Source organism: Balaenoptera ricei, chromosome 12, assembly GCF_028023285.1.
Source record: "Balaenoptera ricei isolate mBalRic1 chromosome 12, mBalRic1.hap2, whole genome shotgun sequence".
In the NCBI taxonomy this organism is placed as follows: domain Eukaryota; kingdom Metazoa; phylum Chordata; class Mammalia; order Artiodactyla; family Balaenopteridae; genus Balaenoptera; species Balaenoptera ricei.
This window is the reverse complement of record NC_082650.1, coordinates 22,606,368-22,625,739: the sequence shown is the minus strand read 5'-3', so window position 1 is coordinate 22,625,739 and position 19,372 is coordinate 22,606,368. Positions and strand designations below refer to the sequence as shown.

The following is a 19,372-nucleotide window of genomic DNA, read 5'->3' as shown; positions in this document are numbered from 1 at the left end:
ATGCTTTATTAAGAGAAGCATGTAGAATTTAGACAGTTTAAAGAAACAATTCAGTGAATGCATGTTGAACTTAGGTGAACTACATTGTGTCGACTTCTTTCTAATATTCTTTATTCCAGCAAAAAAACATGACTTGACCCCTTTGTCTCATGGAGTTTATATTGTAGTAGGAGAGACTAAGGTTAATCAAATACATCACTGTATAAAGTGTACATGGTGGTGTTGAGAGTGCACATGACAGAAGACATGATGTCTAAGCTGAAATCTGAAGGATCAGTAGGAATTAACTAGGTGAAAGGCAGGAGTAGGAGTGAGGGAAAACTATTTCAGGTAGAGGGCACTTCGTGTGCAAAAAAATTGCTGTAGTTGGTGATTATAGCGAGGTTTAACTCTCTTGACAAGTTCATCAGGATCTAAAGTCTAGCCCCATAATGAGAGCTTAATCTTCAACTTTAGTTTTCCATGCATGTGAAACAATATTGATTGTTTTGGGGGTAATCAGCCCATCTTCTGTATGTATATATGACAACATAATACCATGCAGCATATGGTTGTGCAAATAGAAGCTGCAATGGCGAACACAGAAGGGTATCATCAGTCTACTCAAAGGTCATGTATGCCATTAATTCGTTCAGTAATATTAAGACACCCAGAGCAACAGAAATAACTTATATTTGCATAGTGCATTGTGGTTTACAAAGCCTTTCACATAACATCTGTGATCTGATATAATTCTTGTAGCAAATCTGAAAAGTAGGTACCCAAGAAAAAAGGTATTCGCTCCATTTTACAGATGAAGAAACAGGCCTAGAAGAGTTAATGACTTTCCTAAGATCAGTGTAATCCTAAGATCAGTGATTTATAACATAGCATATATGAAAATAGAAAAACACATTATTAGGTGACAAAGCATGAGCAAAAAAAATAAAACAAATTACTGCCCTTTCAATTTTTTATTTCCAAGTTTCTAGGAAGTGAGTCTCTATGTCCTTTTAAAAAAACTGTTAGTAAATGTACATTTAATGAATAAATGGAAATTTAGTCTTACCCTTATTCAGCAAAAACCATTTATAGAAATATATTTATCATTATTATGTTAATCCTATTGGTAAACTAAGAAAATTAAATAAAATTATGGGTTAGGAGCCTCCTGACGGTTAAGCTGGGCCATAATCACATGTATAACACACACGGTGAATCGGCGCCAAGGTAAAGAGATGAACCACCTTTAAACCCGTTAGCATCTGAAACGGCATCATGTTGGCCGAGACATTACACACTGCAAGGAAATAAATTACTCATCTTTTGGCAGAGCGTTTTGTGCCACAGAGAAATAATTTTCTAAAGGGCACCTTGTCGAATGAAAGGAGGATTCAAGAGGTTCCCAAAGAGAGTCATAAACTCTAGAGATTCCCCAGCCCAGCAGCCAGCTGGCTACGTCTGTGTGACAACAAAGCAGATGAGCTGCTGGAAGATTTGGACTTAGGCTTGCTGGGAAGCTCAGAAGTTATCTAGGTCGTTTTTGTCAAAGATCAGTTATCGAGACCATGTATCCTTTTTTGCCCAAGCACCTGGTTTGATTAATTCTTGATTGATTCCCTTTGTCAGAATGTACTGATGATGAGCCTTGCTGAAAGTGTCAGTGGCCCTTAGCTGGTAAAGAACTCATTAGGAAATGAGCACCTAAGGCGTTTGTTTTGTTTTGTTTTCCTTCACCAGACTTCTTGAAAGTGATTTTTTAGACCAGTAAAAGGGTGACAATACATGTTTCCCTGAATTTTACAGTATGGCATTTATTTTCAAATCCAAGGGAAGCTGTTCCTGGGCAGTTTTTTTAAAAACTTTTGAAAATGAGGCTAGAGATCTGAGAACATCCTTTTGGCTACTTATTTTACATTTGCTGCACATATTTTTGCCAAAACTCAACCAAAGAGAATGAATTCTATGTGGGAGCCAAGTTCCTAGCCAAAATATTGATGCTAAGGATATCTTTTTTTTCCTAAATAAATAGTTAAATAGCTCTTAGAAAGGCCAAGATTAAACACAAGCCCCTACAGTCTGAATATAAAGCCAATACTTTACAAGGAAGCTTTTTTTTTTTTTTTCAAACCTGCTACTTGATGAGATTTCTCAGAGTGTTTCTCACTCCACATTTAGAGGTTTAGAGCACCCTCTTGGGTGTCCCTTCTCCTTGTTTTCTGAGCCAGCCTTGGCCCCTGGTGTGCTTCTCTAGGAGGGCTTGGCGAGGTGGAATTCATTATGTTTTCCTTCCTACCAGGACTCAGAGACAGGCCCTCTTTCCCACACGCCTGTAACGCCCTTCCTCCATCACAATGGAAAAGGTCATTTATTTTAATTGAGAAAATTGCAAGATTTGCTGAGAATTAAGATATCTTGAATTCATATATTGGTCTAAGTTATTTTTAAAAGTGAGCAGAAACCTCTGGTTAGTGAAAGATGGAGGTAAAAGGAAGGCAAGGGATGAGCAGGTAGAGAACTGGTTAGGATCTGTTCATTTAAAGAAAGTTTAACTTTTTTTTTCTTGTTTTAGCATAAAATCTGGGTTTGTACGGGTAAGATAAAGAATCAAAGCAGTTATCAAGCTGAAGAAACTATTGCTAAGGAACTGGCTTATATTCATCAGAGTGGTCATTTTCTGGGCTAAAATTGACCCCAAAAGGACCATCATGAAACTAGCACAGGCCTGTCAAGATGAAGCAGTGACTTTGCCTCTGATTTCTATCTTTTCAGTCATTTTAGCGTCCAGCTTTTATGGGCAATGTTCCCTACTCCTTGGTCAGTTAAATAAAGCTGTAAGGCACTATGAGGAGTAAAAACCAATTATTCTGGTCCCTGGTCACAGCTTAAAGCCCTTTCCAGAAAACTAGAAGAGCATATTTTTCCAGGTGGTATGAAGAGCCTCTGTGAGGTGCGTGGGTTTATATGAAGATTCTCAAAGGGGAAACATTTGATTGAAATGAGCATTGAAAGAGAGCAGAGATGGGGATTAGAATCAAACAGATTCCCTTGGATGCCAATGTAAAACTCTATAAAGTTTTGTGATTTTAAGTGCTGCTTCTGGCACCAAAATCTGTTAAGTAGATGGAAAAAAAAAAAAACCCTCAAGACTGAAGAGGGACTAGCCCTCTGTTTTTTCACTTTGGCCTCCAAGTGCCCTTGGCTCTCCTGCTGCATTTTCTACGCCTCCTCCTTGCAGTGTTCAGAATTTCTTTCCATACTGCATGTGTGCTCTTCCAGATGTGGATACCTTCCACATTTCCCACAGCTGAACTCTAAGCGGGATATTTTGTCCTAAAATAATCTTGGGATAATATTTATTGCCAGACTGATTTAAATTCATGTGAAAAGGGATAGTTACTACAAATAGTAAAATAACCTATTATGAGAATCCTATTCTAATTTAAAATGGAAACATATCTCACGGCTAAAGAATCTGCATAATACCTTGGAATTTTAAAATATATTTATTCCAGAGAATTCTAATTTCTCATGCCTATTATCTGCTTTTTTTTTTTTTTTTTTTTGTGGCTGTGTTGGGTCTTCGTTTCTGTGCGAGGGCTTTCTCTAGTTGTGGCGAGCGGGGTCCACTCTTCATCGCGGTGTGCGGGCCTCTCACTATCGCGGCCTCTCCCGTTGCGGAGCACAGGCTCCAGACGCGCAGGCTCAGTAGTTGTGGCTCACGGGCCCAGCTGCTCCGCGGCATGTGGGATCTTCCCAGACCGTGGCTCGAACCCGCGTCCCCTGCATTGGCAGGCAGATTCTCAACCACAATTATCTGCTTTTGTCCCATAGCATCACAATTCATAGTGGGAGACAGAGCATGTAAATGACTTCGATCAAATAATTTTAGAGGAGATGTATCAGATTTAAAATCTAATTTATATACGTGTCTCTTAAACTTAGTGGATGCCTGTATATTTACAGGTTGCTTAAAAGTAGGCAGTGTCATCTAATGCTATGTAATTACGATACAGAGAAGCACTGCACAATCTAAAAAATTGTTTTATTAAGTCAGTTTTTCTTAGCTTTAACCTGCTCCCATGTGACAGTGGTCAACATCAGAGCCTCAAAATAATTCACATCTTAATATCCCAGCAAGGCCAAAGGAACAAATCCAAGAACTAGGTCTCTTCCAGTGTCCTCAAAACACCAGACATATGCTCGGAAGTTTTTCCTCCGATATATATGACATTTATAAAAACTTCTGAGTGTTAAGGGAAACAACATCTAGAAAATTTCAACTTCTGCCTCAACTAAAAGAAAATCATTTGCTCAGTGTGGGACCCGAGAGTGAGTAATGCCAGGATTAATGCCTGAGAACCAAAGTCCTTAATTGGAGTTTATAATCTTTTACAGCTCTGATACGTGAGTTTGTTAAACAGTTGCTTAAGAAACGCGTGGTTAGCTATATTTTCAGCTGTAGGACAAAAATACCTCCAACAACAAATTCTGCCCCAGTTCACAAAAATAGAGTCAACCCAAGGCAAAGGCTTCCTTCTCCAACCACAGGCTCCATCTGTGACCTATGATGACCTTACCTCAAGCTTCCATGGCTTCTGCTCTCTTTACTCTGAAACTGCCACCACCTCTTAAAGACTTGAAAGATTCTCAAAGGGAAACCAATCCACATTTTTTATATTCTTTGGTTATTCACACTACCCATGTTACAAAACATGTGTGCTTATTAAAGGGATTTTCTGTGTTAGCAAGCAGGTTAGGGACTTGGGGGTTTGTCGGTGAGGAAGGCTTTGAAAGGCAATCAGATTTAGTCAGAGTGTGCAGATGAGGTCCAAACCCAGTGTCTATTCTGTACTCCCTGGGAAGGTAGATCCACCTGCAGGTCCTGATTCTGAGGGGTTTTGAGTGTGGAGCAAAGTCTTTCTCCCACTCTGAGACTTGTCATGTCCGAGCTCCAGGCCAGGCTGCAAGTCGATTTCTTGTCTCCAGCTCTCCCTCCCCAACCCAGCTTCCCTCCTTGTCCACAGCACAGGGGCCTTCAGGAGGGGTGTGTGTGGGTGTGTATGTTCTGAATGAATGAAATTTGATTCATATTTATTAGAGCTTTCTTTTAAAATTAGAACTCCCCTATCCTATCTGATATCATCTTAGACAAATAACTAGGTCACTAGGATATATTTTCTTCACTAATTATTTTATTACTAATAAAGTATTATTAATAAATAATATAATAATAAAATAAGTGTTTTACTTAATAAATATGTATAAAATGATATAGTAATAATAATAAATAAACTGGTACTATTACTGATTACTAATATTACTTAGGTCATTGAATGCCTGATTTATACTTCTCAGAGGTAAATGTGTTTGAATTTCTCAGGAATGTTTTAATAGGCTAGTTGTCTATTCGAAAGCAGTGACCAAAATTTAGTCAGTATTTTCATAATGGCATTCCTCTGTGAGTCAACATATGTAATGATTTTCAACCAGTAACTTCATTAGGAATTTATAGAGCACCTTCTAAGTAAGTGTCAGGTACTCAGTGATGACCGAACAAGCCAAACTCAGAGGAGGGGAATCAGCCACGGTCATTTCACTGCAGTCAGGACCCAGCCTGTAGAAATCCAGCACGCTCCTTTTTCTAATAGTTCATAATAATGTAATTCATTCTGGAATAAAATTATGGGCCACTTTCAGCTAAGATATTGAAAAATAAAACATACAAACATAACCTTAGATCTATTTTGCAAATTTAGCTATACACATAAAAAAAAGAGTACTTTCAATACTTTCCCCCCACTTTTCCAGTTATATATGCTACAGTGTAATTTACATTTTTCTTGATGAATACTCCATACTCAAAAAGAACAGATAAGTCTTAATGTCCCCTAAAGGTACTATAATCATTTTTACTTTTATGCTGTTCCATGCTAGACCCTTTGCCCCTTGAACACAATGATCATCTACCTTGTTCCCCTCTGAACTTGCAGCTTCTAAATCAAAGTGCCTCCTGCTTAGCAGTGCTTCGTAGTCACTGAGTGGATTATTCTCTTGGAAACTTCCCTCACCTCCCTACCAAAAGGTTTCTTCAGGTTCAGTTTAAGCCCTTGCACCCTCCCGTATGTAGATATCCTGCTTAATATGGTGTGTCATTAAGGCAATACCTTGGCAACTAATTTGTGTACCTTTCAGAAACTTTTGCCTTAAATATATTTTATTGTATTCCTGTGACTCCTTAATTTGTGTTCTGCTCACTCCTATTTTTTAAACCCCTACCCCTAAATACATTTAAGGCATTCAGATGTACATGTAAGTATTCAATTAACTCATGTAGAATAGATGAACGATTAATCATGGTTACTATTCATTCATTCAACAAACATTTATGGAGTTCCCGCTTAGTTCCTGGCATCATTCTGGGAATGGCTAGTACAGCATTGGATAGACAAACATCCCTGTGCTCTTGAAGCTTATTATTTACTAGCAAGAGACAGTTAAGCAAAGAAATAAATGAATAAATTAGGAATACAAGAATATCAGGTAATGATCCGTGCTATAGCGAAAATAGGTGTGTGCAAGGGTGTGATCTAAAACATAAAAAATAAAAATAAACAGTTGATGATGGCCTTTTTGAGGAGTTAACAATTGATCTGAAGCCTGAATGACAGGTAAGAACCTGTTAGGGAAAGCTTTGAAGGGAGAGTCTTCAAATTATTGGGCAGAAATGAGTTTGATGTGTTTGTTTGAGGGTAATGATGAAGAAGACTTCTATTTAGAATATCAGGGGTGTGAGATGCAATAAAATGGAGATACAGCCAAATGAAGATGTCCTGCGAGCAGTGTGGGTTGGAATCCTGGTGGTGGTGGTGGGGAGAGAAGGCAACGGGGGAACATATAAAAAGTAGTGTATGGTACTTATACAGCATGATTAGTACCTACTGGAACAGTGTAGCCATAGAAAAGATGGAAATCCAGGGCTGAGTCATGGACGTGTCAACCTTTAAAAGTAAAGCTGAGGGATCTGCTACAGAGACCAGGAAGCAAATTAAAAAGACGCCTAGGAGAAAGTGGTACCAAGAATGTATTTCAAAAATGAGAGAATGGTCAATTGTGTTGAATACTGTTGAGAGATCTAGTAAAACAGGAATGAAAACTGAGTTAGTAATAGGGGAGTCCCTGTGACCTTCACAAGAGCAGTTGTAGTGGCCTTGTAGATGCGGATAGTAACCTATTTGGAGCAGGTTGAGAAGAAAAGAAATGAGAAAAGGTAGAGACGGCAAAAGTTAACCATTTCAAGTTTTATTGAGAAAGGGAATGAAGAAGTGCACGCTGGAAGAAGGTTGGGCATCAAAGGAGAAATTTTTTGTTTGATTACTTAAAAGAGAGTTACTAGAATATGCTTGTAAGTAACGGGAATAACCCAAGTATGGAGGAATAGAGGGAGAAACTGAGGCAGCAAAGGGAGAGTAAAAAGGCAGAAGCAAATTCCTTGAAAAGTTAAAAAGGGTTGGCTCCCAAAGCACAAATGATACAATTAGTTTTTGATAGATGCAGGGAGTGACTAAATATGAAGACTACTTGACAATACAGAAATATTTCTGCATTAAAGTATTGAGAAACTAAAGCAGGCTAGGTGGAGCCACATGAATTTGCTGATTTGGGCCCATTTTTGACTTGTAAAAATACCGCTTTTCTATGGCCCAAACTTACAATAATATGCTTACATAAAATAGCTGAGAATATACAAGTTGAAGTAGATGATGAGCTCATGGATGTTTTCAGTTTTCTCTTTTTTTCTAAATTTTGTGAAATGTTTTCACATAATTTTAAAACAGATATAAGGGAAATATAAATGCCTCTTACATTGAATATTGCCTATTTCAGCTTAGTCTTTAGGTTAAGTCATAACGAATACCGAACAAAACAAAGACAGAATTAGATCCATGTAATTGTTCTAGTTTTATCAGAGCCTCCGTGTTCTGTTCTAAAGGATTAAAACATCTACTGCCTACCTAAAGATTCCTTAGGATCTGTTTCTTCGTGATTCGGATGTAAAAAAGTTTAAATTAAAATAAATCCATATGTTTTGTAAGATTTATCTTTAAAAATGTGTCCTTTGGCCTAATTGTTTATATTTTCTTTCTTCCCAGGCTTATTTATATTTATCTTCCACTGTGCTATGAAGGAGAATGTTCAGAAGCAGTGGAGACGGCATCTCTGCTGTGGTCGATTTCGATTAGCAGACAACTCAGGTAAAGGAGCATGTTGGTGATCGTTTTTCTTACATCAGAGAGTAGTTAGAGACCTTTGTCATTTTGATTTTCTGTGGTCTGACCAACCCAGTCCCAGTGGTAGCAAGTTGTAAAGGCAGAGTATATAAAGGTGCTTAGTTGGAGTCTTAGATTATTAGGACTGCAAGAGATCTGAGGACTCTAGGCCTGACCTTCCTATTTTGCAAAGGAGGAGCATGAATTCCAGGCAGGTTAAGTGAGTTGCCCAAGGTTTCATGTCTAATTTAACAACTCATATATCCACTATACCAAACATACCTTTCCATATTTTTGAAGTCTTTAATTACATTATTAGGCAAAGAGATCTTTCTCAATATAAAAAATCCCTGAAGAAGAATATTACTTTTTTTTTAACCCCCAGTGGTTACTTCTCCCCTTAAGATATTAAAGTATAATTTTAAACATAGGTTCAAAGTAAGAAACTTTTCTGTTTCTTCGGGTTGTTATTGTTGACATGTCAGTCTCTTGTGTGAGTCACTGCCAGGGTGTCAGAACGTCTAATGCTCTGGATCAGTTACTTAAATAATGTGGTGATGATTCTTCAGGGCAGAGTATATTCCCCCTAAAGCAGACTCATGGAGAGATGTCATTTCTTTCAGACTGGAGTAAGACAGCTACCAATATCATCAAGAAAAGTTCTGATAATCTAGGAAAATCTTTGTCCTCAAGCTCCATTGGCTCTAACTCAACCTACCTTACATCCAAGTCTAAATACAGCTCTACCACCTACTTCAAAAGGAATAGCCACACCGGTGAGTCATTCTGGCCATGGTAAAGATGTTCTCTGGGACATCTTTGTGAATATTTTGTCTTTTTTAAAAATATTACAACCAAAATTGAATCTATATTGCCAGAATATCATTAACTGAATATTTTTGTAACTTCATTTGCTTTAAAACTTAATTTTCCTTAAAAGGTATGGTATCTTGTTTTAAAAAGTTATGTGTTTTTATTTAAAAAATACAGAAATTGAGTTGTAGATTATTTCAGCATAGTAGGAAAGTTACTTGGCAAGTTGGCATGGGAACAGAAAGAAATACCATCCAGTTTACATGTTACAGTTAAGACTTAAGTCCTTTGAAATATATACAAATATAAAATCATAATGTTGTACACCTAAAACTAATATAATGATATATGTCAATTATTCCTCAGTCAAAAAAGAAAAAAAATACCTAAGTCCTTAACCGTTGGAAGAGTTATTGGCAATTGCTCTTCAAATCACTGATTAAGTATGAAATAGGGAGCATCATACTTGGAAAGTGATACAGGATGGTGAGAAACACCGGGTCTTTGTTCATCTACTGAATCTTCATGATATTTACAATGATCACACTTTCTGACACTGAGCATGTGTATGAACAATCCTGAAGACAGTGTGCAAATACAGGCAGACCTTGGACATACTGTGAATTTGGTTTCAGACCACTATAATAAAGCGAGTATTGCAATAGAGTCACACAAAGTTTTTGGTTTCCCAGTGCCTATAAAAATTATGTTTACACTATACTACAGTCTATTAAGTGTACAATACAATTATGTCAAAAAATGTACACACCTTAATTTTAAAAAGTACTTTATTGCTAAAAAAAATGCTTATCCGTCATCTGACCACACAGGGTTGCCACAAAACTTCAATTTATAAAAACTATAATTTATAAAAAATATAAAGAAGATGTGGCACATATATACAATGTAATATTACTCAGCCATAAAAAAAAAAACGAAATTGAATTATTTGTAGTGAGGTGGATGGACTTAGAGTCTGTCATACAGAGAGATTAAGTCAGAAAGAGAAAAACAGATACCGTATGCTAACACATATATATGGAATCTAAAAAAAGAAAAAAAAGATTCTGATGAACCTAGGGGCAGGACAGGAATAAAGACGCAGACGTAGAGAATGGACTTAAGGACACGGGGAGGGGGAAGGGTAAGCTGGGACGAAGTGAGAGAGTAGCACTGACATATATACACTACCAAATGTAAAATAGCTAGCTAGTGGGAAGCAGCTGCATACACAGGGAGATCAGCTCAGTGCTTTGTGACCACCTAGAGGGGTGGAATAGGGAGGGCAGGAGGGAGACGCAAGAGGGAGGGGATATAAGGATATATGTATACATATAGCGGATTCACTTTGTTATACAGCAGAAACTAACACAACATTGTAAAGCAATTATACTCCAACACAGATGTTAAAAAAAATACTTTATGAAAGAAGGAAGCAAAAAAAAAAAATAAAAACTGTAATCTCTATGAAGGACAACAAAGTGAAGTGAAATAAAATGACATATGCCTGTGAAGACTATTTTGCAGTCCTTGATAGCCAGTGAGCAGTGTGAAAAGGTGTAATCCTTTAATAATTTCAATTGAAAATAGCAGAAATGCTACTTTTAAATACTAATTAAACCTCGAGCAATCAGCTCTCAACACTCAGCATCCAGCACTTTCCTAATTAAAGATGCTTCTAAAAGAATAATGGAAATAACTTTTAAAGTTTGTATTTGTTTAGCTAATTAATGTAGGCAAAGGCGAATGGCACCAAAAAGATTCATATTTGGCTTTTTGCAAGTAGGGAGTGATTTGTGTATGTGTCTATAAATGTTCACATTGCAAACACTTGAATTTCAAATGACCCGTATGTACATTTGAATCCTTCCACATGTCCCTTGCTTGCACCACTAGGGCCCCCACTGCCTGGGATTCAAGATAGCATGTGGGAAAATAGTATGAATGTTTACTGAGTTTTTTAATTCCAAGGTTAATTAAAGAACGATCTGAAAACTTGGAACAGCTTAGTACAGCAGTTTTTAAGGTTTCTTGGAGTCAGGGACATTTTGGGGAATTGAATAAAAGCTATGGACTCTCTTCCAGCCTTTGAGTGCAGCCTTTGAGTCCTGCACACAAACAGTTTTGCCTAAAATTAAGAGGTCTGTGCGCTCCTGCTCGAAACACCTGTGTAAGAAAGTTAATAACAGGTATATAGCCTGAGATAGATAATTCTACCTAATTGGTAGTTCCCTGGCACAATACATCTTGTACAGTTGACTCTTGAACAACACAGGTTTGAACTGTACAGGTCCACTTAACACAGATTTTTTTCAGTAGTAAAAACAACAAATAGTAGTACATGATCCGCAGTTGGCTGAATACGTGGATACAGAACTGCAGCTACAGAGGAACCTCAGACACAGAGGGTCAACTGTAAATTATACTCAGATTTTCAACTGTGCAGGAGTGTCAGTGCCCCTAACCCTTGCCATTGTTCAAGGCTCAACTGTACTTATAATGAGTGAATTTTTTACTTTATTTAATCAGCCTTAAAATCAGATACTCATTTTCTTTCCCCTTCTAAAACGCAAATACTTAATGCACTGTAGTCATTTGTGAATGGATAGGAATTAGACCAATTGAATTGTTTTCCTCTTAACACAGCTAATAGTTGGCTTAAAGAACCACTTTTAAAAGACGAAAGAAGATAACAAAGTACATAATTTGGAACAGAGGACATTTTGGAAGTATTAAAATATTTGGAAATAGTAAGCATCATGGGGAAAACTGACTAGAAGATAAAATGAATTTCAGAAATGGGGATACCTAAGGAAAACTTAACTCTTTCAAAATCTTGTGTGTTTTTTTTTTTTAAGAATTCATTAATGTTTTTCTGTTTCTTTTAAAATCCTTGTGGTTAAATGGGTTTTTGTCAACAAGTATAAGGACGTAGTCAGCTGTATGACATTACTTCCATGGTATAATAAATTCTAGTTTCCAATCAGCAGACGTACAAACGGTCTTCTGCGACCTAGCCAGTTCTCAGTGAAACTGCTGATGTACTTGGGTCACTCAGGGTATGCAAAAAGTCACTGCATAGCATCATGGATATCTAGATGGTTTATTTCTTGGCATTGATTCATATGTTTATGGTGTAGATAATGTCTTCTAAGAGCATTCCTTCAACAAAAGTGGATCATTCAGGTAAACTTTTATTACTTCTTTGAATGCATGAATTTTTTGCAAGGTAATAAGAGAATATTTGCATGGATTAAACTAAGACTCTTGCCGCACCAGCAAAATTGCTTGTTCTTTACAATACTTCTCAGCTAGCACAAGGAAATTCCTGCATTGAGCTGGAATTTCTGAAATTTCAAATGGTCATGTGCTGTGCTGGCTCTTCTCTGCATGGGGGTGTCTGCAAGCCGCTCCTTCTAGGAAATGTACCATGCTCTGGAGTTAGTGGGTCACATTATCAGGTAAAATAATGAAAAAAAAAAAAAAAAAAAAAGCAGTTTTTGAGAGGTTTGTTATAGAACAGAGTGAAATTCTTTACTTTTTCACTGCTCTTATGAATTACTGGATATGTCACCGTACATTCACAGAAGTCAAAAAGAGAAATTGTCGATTCCAAGCCTGCTTTTTGAGGACTTTTGTCTGCTTGAAATTTAAGCATAGGTCAAATAATAGTTCATTTCCCTAGCCCCTGGTTTTCAAACTTGCAGCCATAATCAAAATCTATATTATCCACAATATAATAGCTACCCAGAGGACTGGGAATAGCATATATATTGAAATACAAACCTTGCTCAGAATTTTACCTTCTTAGACTGTGAAGACCCAGAAAACTGGGTCACGTATTTGGAATGGAACTGGTCAAAATCTCTAAAAAGTATGTGACCCTGGAAGTTGTCAGTGAAGCAGAATGATTATATCCTTGAAGTTTCTTTGAGGATGTGTGGCTTTCTAAAAACACCAAGTACAAATTGTTCATTATTGAGATTTAAGTCAGTAGAAAAATTCCCAACAGAAAACCAATGGCTAGTGAACGTATGAACTAAAGGAAAGCACAGAATCAATCAGCTTGCTGAGAGCCGAATGGGAAGGGGCCCTTATAAAATGACTCCCTGAGCTTTTTTCTCACCAATCCTGGGACATAATCATTCCACCATGCTTCGGTCTGCCCACTCTTCGCAAAGGCCGTCTGTTCTCTCTTGCTTCCTTTAGTGGGATGGACACTCCATTTTCTATTTTAGCCTTCATTTTATTTAGTGTCTGCTCCAACACCAAGACCACAGTTGAACAATTTGAGCCGTTTCCAAAGACAACAGATAAAATGATGATGGCTTTTACCAATTATTGAGGATTTTTAATGTTATGTCACTTAGTGGGTCAAACTTACTCAAAATATAAAACACCTAGAGTGAACATTCCAATTTTTCAGCCATGATTCCTAGAAGCAGGTTTTCATGATAGAGTTTTTGCCTCTTCCACAGTGACTAGAAAAGATACAACTGTAGGGAACTGAGTACTTTGTAGAAGGTCATTTGCTCTTTCATTGATGTGAAATCTCTGTAGTTAATTTTAAGACAGCATTTTTCTCCAAAATGTGGAAAGCAGATACCTATAAGATACATGAAGACAGCCATATGTATTTGTAGATAATAGTGCTTAGCTGAGCTTCAGGGCACTAGCTGTACCACTTTTAGAAAGCTTTGGGTCTAGGAAAATAATGTTTAAATATGTGATATTGGGAAATTCAGAACAGAAATATATTTAGCAGTTCTTTATTGCTATCAATTGCTCTGATATTAGTGCTGCCAGCAATAACATCATTCTGAGACTGTAGTATAGTTAAAGAAAATATATACTTAAAATATTTCTGATACAGATAATTTTGATTTTTATAATTTAAAAATAATTAATAAAAGATACCTTTTTACTATATTGCAATCATTTCACAGGTTTTTTCCATGAGAAAATGTGTTCAAAATAGCCTTTATGTTTTTTTATTCACTTGTCTTTTCCAAAATTCTTTAAATTATATTTTATTAAAAATTGTATTATGAAAAGTGTCAAACATATGAAAAATAGAGAGGATAATATAATGAATCTCCTTGTTCATATCAACTCATAGCCACCTACCCATTTTCCCCTCCCTGTATTACTTTGAAAACATATCATAGATATCATATCATTTCTTCCACAGATATTTCAGCACCTTTTAATTCATTTGTTATATAATCTGTTACTACCTTGTTTGATTGATTTGCCACATATATTTTTGCAGCAATTTTCTGATTATTCTATTCACTGGCTCTTTGAAAAATACCACTTACAAGAATATTTCTTAAAACAACTCCCAACACAAATTACTAGAAGGCACGTTAACATTCTTTCATATGCAAGGGTGCACTTTGAAGATGAAAAACATGAAATTTTAGTGCTGCCTCTTACCTAAACTAAGAGAGAAGTAGAGCTTCATTTCCTTTGTGATCTTCTTTAATGTGCAAAATAGAGCGTCCAGAACGGTAGCCCTTAGGCGTGTCACCAGCTCATCTTGCAGCCTAATTTCTTGTATCATTTCTTGCAGACAATGCTTCCATGGACAAGTCCTCATCAAAACTGACCCATGCTGATGGAGAACAAACATCAATCATCCCTGTCCATCAGGTCATTGATAAGGTCAAGGGTTATTGCAATGCTCATTCAGATAATTTCTATAAAAATATTATCATGTCAGACACCTTCAGCCACAGCACAAAGTTTTAATATCTTTAATAAAAGAAAGAGACATCAGTCTGCAGCAACGTGAAGATGTGCAAGCTGTGAAAACTCTGACTAGCAGATGTAAACGTGGTATTACCTAGGTAACTGCATATATATGAAGAATGTGTTTTGTGAGGAAGGCTTCTGTGAAATTCAAAATCTGTCTTTTCAGTGTATTTCTTCCATGGGGGAGTTTCCACCATCACTAAACTTCAGTACTAAGAGCAGCATGACTCAGTAGCCACAGGGGATAGGATTTTTTAAATATATGATTGAATGGATCAATCAGAACTTGGGCTGTGGGGTGGAATATTAAAATTAGAGGGCAAGGGACAGACCGAGCTTGGGACAAGCCCTAGTTTAGAGCTCATTCACACCCCACATAATAATTAGATTTGGATATGGCCATTTGCTCCATCATCTTTCTCTGCAATCAAAAGCATACTAATATTTATAACTATCTTGGATGCCCACAAGTCCCATCTCAGTGCTAGTTTCTATGAATGCATTAAGCATTTCCTCTTTTTTAATGAAATTTCAACCACAGATACAAAAGAATATTTAATGTCTGACTCAAAGTTTAGAAAGGAATATTTTCTTATTATCTCAGATGTTTAACCCTGAAGACCACAACATGCTTAAGAAAGAAAGAATTCCCAAAATGTTGACCCAGTTAATATGAGGCCATGTTATTTCACTTATCCTATTCAAGACACAAGGCTTAAACGTCGTCATTAATTATAATTTAGTCCTATACATTTGAATCAAGTTTAGTGTTGATGTTGCATTAGAGTGGAGCTCCCAGGAGCTGAAGAATGACCCTCTTACACCTCTGCTTTTGCTGCTCTGCTGTACATTGAGCTGCGGGCTCATGGGAGGAATGTGGATTTCCATTAGGCACGCTGTGTACAGTAGTCTCTCCCTTTCGGGAAAAACAACCATTGAGACTCTATGGTCTTGTCTTTGCTCCAGAGACTTTTTAAGACATTTCCATTTGCACAAATGAAAAGCCCCTTACTTCCTCTTTCCAGAGTTTTGTTCCAAAGAATATAAACTGAGACTTAGGTGGGTGACTTATCATAATCAAAATAATTTATAAATGTGTGGGTCTACACTTGCCAGTCTGCAAACTATTTGTACATAAGTCCTCTGATTATAAGAGCCAGAGGAGGTCTGGCAAGACAGATGGGGTGTTATTTATGGATTAGGTTTCTGCATATAAGCCATGCATAATATTAAGCAGCTTAACCTAACTGTCAAACTATCCTGAGTAATATGCTTGCCAGTGAACGTGTAAGAGACCACATTTTAATTGTTCTTAAATGACGGACTCATATCCAGTTTCTCAGAAATCGGTCTCAGTACATGCTGTACCTTTACATTTGCTCTGGGTTATCTGAGACATTTCAGGTTCTGGGAGGTGGCAGCCTAAGTGATGAGAAGATGAGACATTCTGGCAGAACCAAACTGCTTAAAGGCAGAAGCCAGACTAAGCACCTGGGGACCTTTCTCTCTGTGCAGGAAGCAGGTAGCTCTCAGTCTGAGACATAGGAAAGCTTTTAGGCTATGCAGCAAACAAGGGGCCTCTCAGCTTTTGCTGATCTTCGATCATGAAGCTTTTGGCCAGACTTAAATGGATGATAATGTGCTAATGGGTTTTCATACTGTTCCATTTTGTAGCATCCTGAAACACTGATCTGGAAGACAGGAGCATTGCCCAGCTTGGCCTTCACAGGGGAGGGGTGTAGATAGTAGGAAAGGATAGTAAATCTAAGGTCACTAAGACCCTACAGTAGAGCCATTTCCTTTTCTCTAGGCATATATATTAACAGGCTGCTTATTTTGGCAGAGGTTACATCTAGATGAAAATTAACCTTAAATAGTCACTGAATCTTCATATACTTTCCCCCAAACCTTAGAGATGGTAGAATTTAATTAGCTTTTGACTGTGAGATTTCTACTCAAAGTGCTTATTGAGTTAAAAGTAATTAAGAGATAGCTTTAAAAATAGCTTTGATTTCTACTCGTATTCATGCAGATCTGGGAAAACTTTTTTTTTTTTTTCAAATTTGACAACAGTATCACCTCCACTTTATAAATTTCCAGTAATCAGGTAAGGAAAAAAAAAAAAAAAAGGATAAACAGCTGAATAGAAACATTTGCAAGTGGACTTAAAAAACTGAGTCAAATTCTACCCTCAGTTCTGCACATGTAGAGCTCACCTTCATTTGGCCCCCCCTCAGAACAGAAATACAGGAATTTAGCTGTGGAGCCAAAATTTAGTTTAGCTTAACTTTTAGAATAATATCAATTTAGACTCTCTGGGGTATTTTGGGTTGTTTTTTATTTTCTTCTTTTTCCTTTTTTTTAACATTATGTTAGAGTCAGTCTAAGATCCTGAGATATTTTCCATTGTTGTCACGATGACTTGCATTGTAAAGCTTTTATTTGTTCAATGTTGGCATAGATTCTTTTGTATATATTTATTTATTTGTGTTTATAAATGTGAGCTTGTTTTATATCTTACATTTATATTGCCTGGCTTTGTTATTTTAATTAACTTTCTATCAGAGAGACTGTATATATTTTTTTCTAAATACTTTGTGAAATAGTTTTCTGTAGCAGTATCTCTGAATTTGATGAATAAAAAGTGACTGTGAGTGCAAATTAGAATTAGTAGTAAGAAGCTACTATACCTGATTTGCCATTTTACTTAAATAGAAAATGTTTTTCAAATAAATACTTATGTTGTTTGTGATCCAAATTATTCAATTCCTTTTTGAGTGAATGTTTTTATTTCTGACTCTTAAATAGGAAAAGATTATTTGACAGCTGGAAAATAACCTGGCAGCAATTAAGCTAGTGACATGGGGCTACTTTGCCAAAACACTAAAAATGAATATTTTAGAAAGATTCAGTTCACTGGGGATTAATGCATTTTGAAGTTCTTAGATTTTCTTAAGATGACTGATGCAAAGCCAAGCTCTGTGGCAAATTAGAAGTAATGTAGGTTTCCTTTTTGGGAAGTCTTCAGCATCCTTAAAGGGAAACAAATCAATAATACTACATAGAAGTTAGGTCATGGGATGTTTTTTTCACATTTATAGGAGGCTTAGAAAATGACAGAATTTAGCCAACTTGACTTGCATGAGTAGAACAGAACCTCCTTACTTCCTTTTGCTGTGATTATTTAGGATAACTCTCTTCTGCAGAGAGCCAAGGCCCACTCTGGCTCACGGCCCTACTCAGTGCTAAGCTGTGAGGCTTGTTGGCTGGTCACTGCTCGCTCAGGTCTTCTGAGCCAACATTCACAACTCCTGGCCAAGCCGTATTAGGAAAACAGGCAAACATTTGCTGAAGCTTCATTTGCAGTTACATACAGCAGGTTAAAGCTGAGGGAGCAGCAGTGAGAAGTAGGTGGGAAACACTTATTTGATTTGCAGGCTGACCTGTATTTGTAGTAGTTTGAAATCTGAAGGAATTGGGCTTTGTAAATACCGTGTTTTGGAAGAATGCCCGTGTTTCCAGTCGGGTAACATTCTATTTTTCTTGGGTAGAAGCACTAAATCTCTCTCTCCTTCTTTCTGTCCCCCTCCCTCCCTTTCTCTGTCTACCTCCCCCCAACTTTCCTGCTTTTCTCACTTCTTCCCTCTTTCTCTCTTCCTTCCCTCCCTCCCTCTTCATCTCGAGGAAGAATACTTAACCGTTTTCTTGTTATGCTTCCCTAGAGAAAAAATAAGAATAAATGTGAAGGTGCAAGGGTGAGGATGATGAGAGTTACAGGGACAGGGTTAGCCCTGGCAAAGAGAAGAGGCATAGCTTCCTCCTGAGTTTGAAGAACAGGTTATTAGATGAGCAAGGAGGTATAGAGGGGCTGATAGTGAGGCAGTGTTGAGTTTCCTGATTTTTATCAATTAAAATAATTAGAGGCTCATTTCACAAGTTGGGTATTGTAAGGGCGGTAGTATCAGGATGGGGATATGAGTAAAATTAAAATTTGAAACAACCTTATGGGGAATGCAAATCCTTGGCTAAATTAAGTCAAATAAGCTGGTAAATGGTGTTTGCCCTTAGAGTAGCTTTTGCAAGTACATTCTCCAAATCATTTTATTAAAATTTTTTATTTGGTGTGTTTTGAAAAACTAGTTTATTTCAAGTTCATAACCAAACATTTAATATTCTAAAGTCTCAAACCTTATTGATTTATCTTAAACATTTGTGAATAATTGGATGACAAATGATTGCACACTTACCCCACAATCTTTTTAATCTTTTAAGTTACATCTTCTGGTTGGCTTATTTTCATCATGAATTAATTTAAATGATTTTTATAAATTCAGGATATCAGTGAGAATAGAATATTTGATATTCACATTAAATATAATTTAATATTGATATATATAGTCACACCGTGTGAGAAAATAACACAATAATAACAAAATAAAGAGTTTAAGTACTCTAGGAACAAAAGAAAGATCTCCAGAGCACTACAGTATTTTCCTGCTTCATCGTCCTAAAGTTCAATCAATCAATCAAGGATATTAAGTGACGACAACCCT

The 19,372-nt window shown here is 36.8% G+C and overlaps 1 protein-coding gene across 3 annotated transcripts in view; it reads left to right on the top strand.

Moving 5' to 3' along the window:
• Nucleotides 1–17,466, top strand: part of ADGRG6 (adhesion G protein-coupled receptor G6) — a 140,929-nt gene extending 123,463 nt beyond the window's left edge. For 2 of the 3 annotated variants that reach the window (XM_059941085.1, XM_059941084.1), the window contains exons 22-24: nucleotides 8,133–8,234; nucleotides 8,873–9,025; nucleotides 14,638–17,466. In XM_059941085.1, coding sequence (XP_059797068.1) covers nucleotides 8,133–8,234; nucleotides 8,873–9,025; nucleotides 14,638–14,816 — 434 coding nt within the window. In that variant the 3' untranslated portion in view covers nucleotides 14,817–17,466. Of the gene's footprint in view, nucleotides 1–8,132; nucleotides 8,235–8,872; nucleotides 9,026–12,202; nucleotides 12,249–14,637 lie in introns of all 3 variants that reach the window. The other variant, XM_059941086.1, reaches the window with a different exon arrangement.
• The last annotated feature ends 1,906 nt before the right edge of the window (nucleotides 17,467–19,372 follow it).